A 7,305-nucleotide genomic window follows, 5' to 3' on the forward strand; every position below is an offset into this window, starting at 1 on the left:
GCTCTTAACCAACAATGCCGTTTTAAGAAAATACCCCCAAAAAAGTAAGAGATAAGAATAACAAATAATTAAAGTGCAGCAGTAAATAACAATAGCGGGGCTACATTATATACAGGGGGTACCGGTACAGAGTCAATGTGCGGGGACACCGGTATTGAGGTAATATGTACATGTAGGTAGAGTTATTAAAGTGACTATGCATAGATAATAGAGAGTAGCAGCAGTGTAGAAGGGGGAGGGGGGCAATGCAAATAGTCTGGGTAGCCATTTGATTAGCTGTTCAGGAGACATATGGCTTGGGGGTAGAAGCTGTTTAGAAGCCTCTTGGAGCTCTGGTACCGTTTGCCGGGCGGTAGCAGAGAGAACAGTCTATGACTAAGGTGGCTCGAGTCTTTGACAATTTTTAAGGCCTTCCTCTGACACCGCCTGGTATAGAGGTCCTAGATGGCAGGAAGCTTGGCCCCGGTGATGTACTGGGCCGTACGCACTACCCTCTGTAGTGCCTTGTGGTCGGAGGCTGAGCAGTTGCCATACCAGGCAGTGATGCAACCTGTCAGGATGCTCTCGATGGTGCAGCAGTAAAACCTTTTAAAGATCTGAGGACCCATGCCAAATCTTTTCAGTCTCCTGAGGGGGAATAGGTTTTGTCGTGCCCTCTTCACGACTGTCTTGGTGTGCTTGGACCATGATAGTTTGTTGGTGATGTGGACGCCAAGAAACTTGACGCTCTCAACCTGCTCCACTACAGCCCCGTCGGTGAGAATGGGGGCGTGCTCGATCCTCTTTTTCCTGTAGTCCACAATCGTCTCTTCATAAATGTGACGTAGTAAGCAATTTTCAGGGACCACTTTTGGCTCGTGAGCACTACTTTCAGAACTACTGGCTGACAAGGTAAAAATCTGTCGTTCTGCCCCTGAACAAGGCAGTTAACCCACTGTTCCCCGGTAGGCTGTCATTGTAAATAAGAATTTGTTCTTCACTGACTTGCCTAGTTAAATAAAGGTAACATTTTTTTTAAATTAAATAAACTGGCTGAAAGTATGTAAAAGTACCGGTGAATCTCTTTAACTTCACCAGACCTCATATTTCCCCACAGACCTCAGTTATGGCATTACTCCCTCTGTCATAGTGTATATGCTGCGGTGAGGATGGTCCCCCCCTTACCTTACCTTATGACAGACCTCACTGCCCATCTGATGGGTTTTCTATTAATCTCAGGTTTTTCTCTCAGGTAACCTACATACTGATCAAAATTTATTTTATTGTAAATTAGTGGTGGTTTAGCACAGTTGACTGTAATTTGATGTAATTTGTAGTTTTCAGTACAGTATGGTTAACATGAAATATTTACATAATTATCTGCCAAAGTAGCATGTTATTGTAGCGTTCCTGGTACTCCCATAAAATGTGCTCAATTTATCTGAAGGGAGTTTTTTTCTGTCTGTCCCTCATGAGCAGACAGACTTTTAGCTGATTATAGCAGCTTTTATCATCCTCCCATTTTTCCTGTATGTATATGACCTTTCACCTTTTCATGGATATAGAAAATAACATGATAAAGAGAAAGCCAGTTAGTGCTTTGGTTCCCCTGAAGACTTATGATTATCAATTATAAGACTTATGATTATCATCACAAAGGGAATCTGTGTCAATGACCTTTCATTCCAGTAAATGTTTGAGGATTTCAGTTGTTGCCCAGACTTACCCCCTTGTCTCTTGGTTTTAAATAAAGTTCTGGGTTGAAACAGGGAACTTGATTCATGACCTAGAATGTATCCCTCCTCAATTTCCAGTTTTGCACGAGCTTGTGATCTAAGGAAAGCTTAGAATAGTTCTGATGGCATTTGTCTGTTGCTTATTTGGATAGTATTTCTAAAGATGCACACACTATTACAAACTATCAGTTACATTCATTGTGTCAACTGCAAAAAGTTTACTTACTACCTTTTTCCACCCATGCAACATACTTGGTTGTATTTGACATTTGATAAAGTAAACTGACAGTCTATTGATTAGTTTTATATAGAATGTAAAATCATGAAACTCTTGAATTTCGTCCCAGTCCAGGTCTGCCTTATAGGGAGTGATGAAGAGAACCATTACATCTATGTGAACGCATCACCCCAGAACACACACATAATCTGACCTATACACACCCACACCTTGTGACTGGCCAGACAGAGGCCAGACAGAAGCCCGCAACTTTCACAAAATCTTTCCTATCAGATGCTGTGCTGTCTTAAAGACATGTCATTGTGAGATGAGATCACAGACTGTGTCTCAATTGCTTCCTGGCATATCTCATGTTGGGACCACTGTGTTGACGTTCTGCAGTCTAAGGTTAACGTCACAGTCACAGACTTCACTTGAGCACAGGCTGCGAGAATACTTTTTAATTTGCTCACAACTTAAAATGGACAAAACTATCAAAGTGACTCAGATTTGACAAAAGACATTAATTTTAAAATCTCACAGTAGTCTACAAGAATACTGCAGGGCAATTTTAACACACAAGTTAAGTTAAATACATTTTGTTTGTGTTGAGAATTAATTAAGTTATTCAAAGTCGAACATTTGTGCAGAGTTTTTTTTCAGTGGCAGCAATAAGCTTCCGTAACTTCTGAACACGTGTCCAAATAAATAATAAATAAAATATAATAGAAAGTTGGCCTCAGAACAGTGCATTTGTGTATGCAAATGTCCTACTTTTGCACATTTGGTTCTTTAAGGTCCTTAGTTCATGTCTCATCTGTGACAGGAGCTCCTTGAAATTCTTCAGAACCACACAACCATAGACCTTCTGTTGGAACACGTTTTGGGAGGGGTGTATTGACGTCGGTCCGTCTACAGGTTCAAGTGGGATGGGCAGGTTTGGAAAGAGGTTTTGGTAAATGCAGTTTATTTGGTTGGCCAGACCACTAGTGCGGTACTGGGCAGTGGTGAGGTTGTTTAGCAGGGGGCTGGAGGGTGGCTGTAAGTCTCTCTGTTGCTCAGTGACTCTCTTCAGGTGTGGTAGGAAAGCCTTACAGTGGGAGTAGATGCTCAGCATCCGCTCTGAGGGGTCCAGGCCAGAGATATTTGGGTCAGGAACAATGTTGGTTGGCATCTGGCAGAACAGCTCTGACATGTCTCCTTGACTGGCTTTCTGGAGATCAAGAAGTTGTTGGTAGCACAAGTATAATGTGTTATGATTTGGCAATAATGTAGCTTTAAAGCAGTTTTACATTTCCCATTAGACTGTGGACAATTTCATTGTATGCATGTTACACTAGGCAATAATTCTGGATAAATGTTATGGCATTGATTTTCTACTTACATATATTTTTAAGAGGTCCACAGATTCCATATGTATGAGTCTGGTTAGCTTGGAACTTCTTTGTATGTGACTCTCACACTGTTGGTTCCTACATGCTATTCCAGCATTCACTGAATCAATGGCAGCCACCAGTAACAGGGAGAGCAATGCTGAGGAGCAAGATATGACACAATTTGAAATCTACGTCTGCATTGCTTGCTCTTTGGGGTTTTAGGCTGGGTTTCTGTTTAAGCATTTTGTGACAACTTCTGATGTAGAAAGGGCTTTATAAATAGATGTGATTTGATGACGCCAACACCTCTATCACAGACACTTAATCATGCTACCTTAGCAGTGTTACATGAAAATCTAAATTAGAAGTATGAAGTTCTGAAATAGATATGTTGCGATAAGTAGCTGTGGTAACGGTTACAATATGTAAAATGTATACATGAGCAAAGGACACAAGTTGAGTGTACATATACAGATGTAGGATCTTAATTTGATCGCTCTTTTGTTGCTGAGAATTTGTTTCAACCCCTGTTGTATCAAACTAGCTCAAATTTAAGATCCTACATCTGTACTAAGTTTGCACCTGTGCACTGAGTAGTCATTCATACACAAAAACAAAAATCAATATGCAATTATGTGCACAGCATCATACATTCAAGTCTGCACATTGATGTTCTATAAATACTAGAGACATTACAGCAAATTAAAGTACAGTATGCAGATGGTTGAATGTACAATTAGAGAATGAAAATAGTTGAAATATAGTTATCTTGGTTGTATAATGTAATTGTACTTACTTCTTGCTGCTTGTGATATGGACAGCTGAGGATACATATTCTTTACATGACCACTCATTTCTCATACAGTGACATAGGCCAAGTGTCAGACACAAACTAGTCATGATCACTCCCCTGAAAAACCTTTTAAAAGACTGAAACCACGCATTTGTCATTGGAGGAAATGACGTGCTCGGCTCTTTCTTTGTGAAGCAACCCAATTTCCCCAGAATGTATTTTTTCAGACCTGAATTATTTTCTCTGTCTGATGTCAAATCTTAATGAATACCAGATCTATCTACAACAAATGTGTATTCAGTTGTGTATATTCAGCACATACATTTACAAACAGCATAACTGTCAATGGATTATACTATGAGGTACTGTAAGTGCTGAGTTAACAAATATTAATGTAATAACCTATGCATATGTGAGGTCATTTGTTTTATACCAGTCACAAGAGGTCAACCCACTCTGACACAATTCATTGTACATAGTACTGTCGCCACCTAGAGTAAGTGGTTGTGAAGTTTTACAGTAAATCGATGCATGCAGTGTTGCAATCTGAGTTTGGGTATCATATAATGATACATTGTTGATTACCTTGTAGTTACACACAGGAGGTGCATGGAGTATAGAAAATACTGTAAAGCTGTGCTCTTGTCAATAGAGGAAACAAAACAGAGTGAGCGCACAGTGGTTGCTTACGTCAGTTAAGACCATTTTCATGTTCATGAGAAACCCTTGCATGTGGCCTTACGGGAAGCTGTCAACGCACAGGAAGAGTGTCTCAATAGGAGACTTTCACCAGTGCGTAAAAGACAGAGTAAAGAATGGTTCAGAGTCACCAAATTAGGCCATGAGACAACATTACCACATCGTGATTATTAGAGGAGCCCGGGGTTGGTTGTCACAATGCTTATTACTCAGAATCTAGGAGGGGTATTTGGTATTAATTAGGATCCCAATTAGCTGCTGTAAAAGCATCAGACACTCTTCCTGGGGTCCACATGAAACAATACATAGTACAGAACATTATTAGTGGAGAACTAAAATACCTACATTTATAATGTCACACACAACCTACATATCAGTACAAACGGTGCATTCAGAAAGTATTCAGACCCCTTGACGTTAGCCTTATTCTAAATTGATTCTTTTTTAATTCCATCAATACCCCAAAATGACAAAGCAAAAACAGGTTTTTAGAATTATTTGAAAATGTATAAAAAATGTAAAACAAATACCTTACTTAAATATTCAGACCCTTTGCTATGAGACTCAAAATTAAGCTCATATGCATCCTGTTTCCATTTATCATCCTTGAGATGTTATTACAACTTGATTGGAGTCCACCTGTGGTAAATTCAATTGATTGGACATGATTTGGAAAGGCACACACCTGTCTATATAAGATCCCACAGTTGACAGTGCATGTCAGAGCAAGAACCAAGCCATGAGGTCGAAGGAATTGTCCATTGAGCTCCGAGACAGGATTGTGTTGAGGCACAGATCTGGGGAAAGGTACCAAAACATTTCTGCAGCATTGAAGGTCGCCAAGAACACATTGGCTTCCAACCATTCTTAAATGGAAGAAGTTTGGAACCACCAAGACTCTTCCTAGATCTGGCCGCCCGGCCAAACTGAGCAATCTGGGGAGAAGTGCATGGGTCAGGGAGGTGACCAAGAACCCAATGGTCACTCTGACAGAGCTCCAGAGTTCCTCTATGGAGATGGGAGAAGCTTCCAGAAGGACAACCATCTCTGCAGCTCTCCACCAATCAAGCCTTTATGAATGACTGGCCAGACGGAAGCCACTCCTCAGTAAAAGCCACATGACAGCCCACTTGGAGTTTGTCAAAAGGCACCTAAAGAACTCAGACCATGAGAAACAAGAATATCTGGTCTGATCAACCAAGATTGAACTCTTTGGCCTAGATACCAAGCGTCAAGTCTGGAGGAAACCTGGCACCATCCCTACGGTGAAGCTTGGTGATGGCAGCATCATGCAGTGGGGATGTTTTTCAGCAGCAGGGACTGGGAGACTAGTCAGGATTGAAGGAAAGATGAATGGAGAAAAGTACATAGATCATTGATGAAAACCTGATAAAGGAATTTATATGTTTAAAGTAATGACTAAAGTATTCCACCCTGAAATCATATAATTGTATGAAATGTGTTAGAGTCATAATTTAATAATGTGTGTGACTAGACCATTGTGTTACTATTTCGCAATATGAGCTGGGTAGAGTTGAGACATTCAAGGCCAACTGAACTGTCGACTTGTGATAACTCTGAAAACTGACAACAGGAAAGAGGGCCCTTCCAAGGCCCCTCTAATCTAGGGAGGAGAGGAACGGCTAGAAACTGCCAGGCTGGTAGAAAAGTGATAAACTGTGTGTGTGTGTGTGTGTATGTAGGTGGGGGTGGGTGGGTGGGAGTTATAAAATGATTGTTTGAATTTTTTACTAAAGAGTACTCTGAATAAAGGATTGATCTATTGCAGACTGGGGGCTTTGTCTAATTCTTCATTAACCAGGGTCTTACAAACTTCTGGGAATTGGTCAAAGCTATAGTGATAGTTGAGTTCAACCATTGGGATAAAAATTCTCCTGACAAAACCTGCTCCAGAGCGCTCAGGACCTCAGACTGGGGCAAAGGTTCACCTTCCCAACAGGACAATGACCCTAAGCACACAGCCAAAACAACGCAGGAGTGGCTTCGGGACAAATCTCTGAATGTCCTTGAGTGGCCCAGCCAGAGGCCGGACTTGAACCTGATCGAACATCTCTGGAGAGACCGAAAAATAGCTGTGCAGTGACACTCCCCATACAACCTGATAGAGCTTGAGAGGATCTGCAGAGTAGAATGGGAGAAACTCCCCAAATACCGGTGTGCAAAGCGTGTAGCGTCATACCCAAGAAGACTCAATGCTGTAATCGCTGCCAAAGGTGTTTCAACACAGTACTGAGTAAAGGGTCTGAATACTGATTATAAATATTATTTTCTTTTTTGCGTTATCATTATGGGGTATTGTGTGTAGATTGAGGGAATATTTTTTTTTTAAATCCATTTTAGAATAAGGCATAACAAAATGTGGAAAAAGTCAAGGGGTCTGAATACTTTCCAAATGCACTGTAAGTATATTATGGGACTATCCATAGACAATTACTATTATTGAAAGAGTAAAGGGAGTGCTTTATTTAAAGCCTATTTGTAAGT

At 40.7% G+C, this 7,305-nt stretch overlaps 1 protein-coding gene across 1 annotated transcript; it reads right to left on the minus strand.

Moving 5' to 3' along the window:
* Window positions 1–2,378: 2,378 nt before the first annotated feature.
* On the minus strand, window positions 2,379–4,193 carry LOC120044239. The gene is made up of 3 exons (XM_038988845.1): window positions 4,105–4,193; window positions 3,317–3,465; window positions 2,379–3,145 (listed from the first exon to the last, which is right to left on the minus strand). Exons 1-3 carry the CDS (start codon window positions 4,160–4,162, stop codon window positions 2,672–2,674), a joined length of 681 nt encoding a protein of 226 aa, XP_038844773.1. The 5' UTR covers window positions 4,163–4,193; the 3' UTR covers window positions 2,379–2,671.
* Between the last annotated feature and the right edge of the window lie 3,112 nt (window positions 4,194–7,305).

This window comes from Salvelinus namaycush, chromosome 3 (assembly GCF_016432855.1).
Source record: "Salvelinus namaycush isolate Seneca chromosome 3, SaNama_1.0, whole genome shotgun sequence".
NCBI lineage: Eukaryota > Metazoa > Chordata > Actinopteri > Salmoniformes > Salmonidae > Salvelinus > Salvelinus namaycush.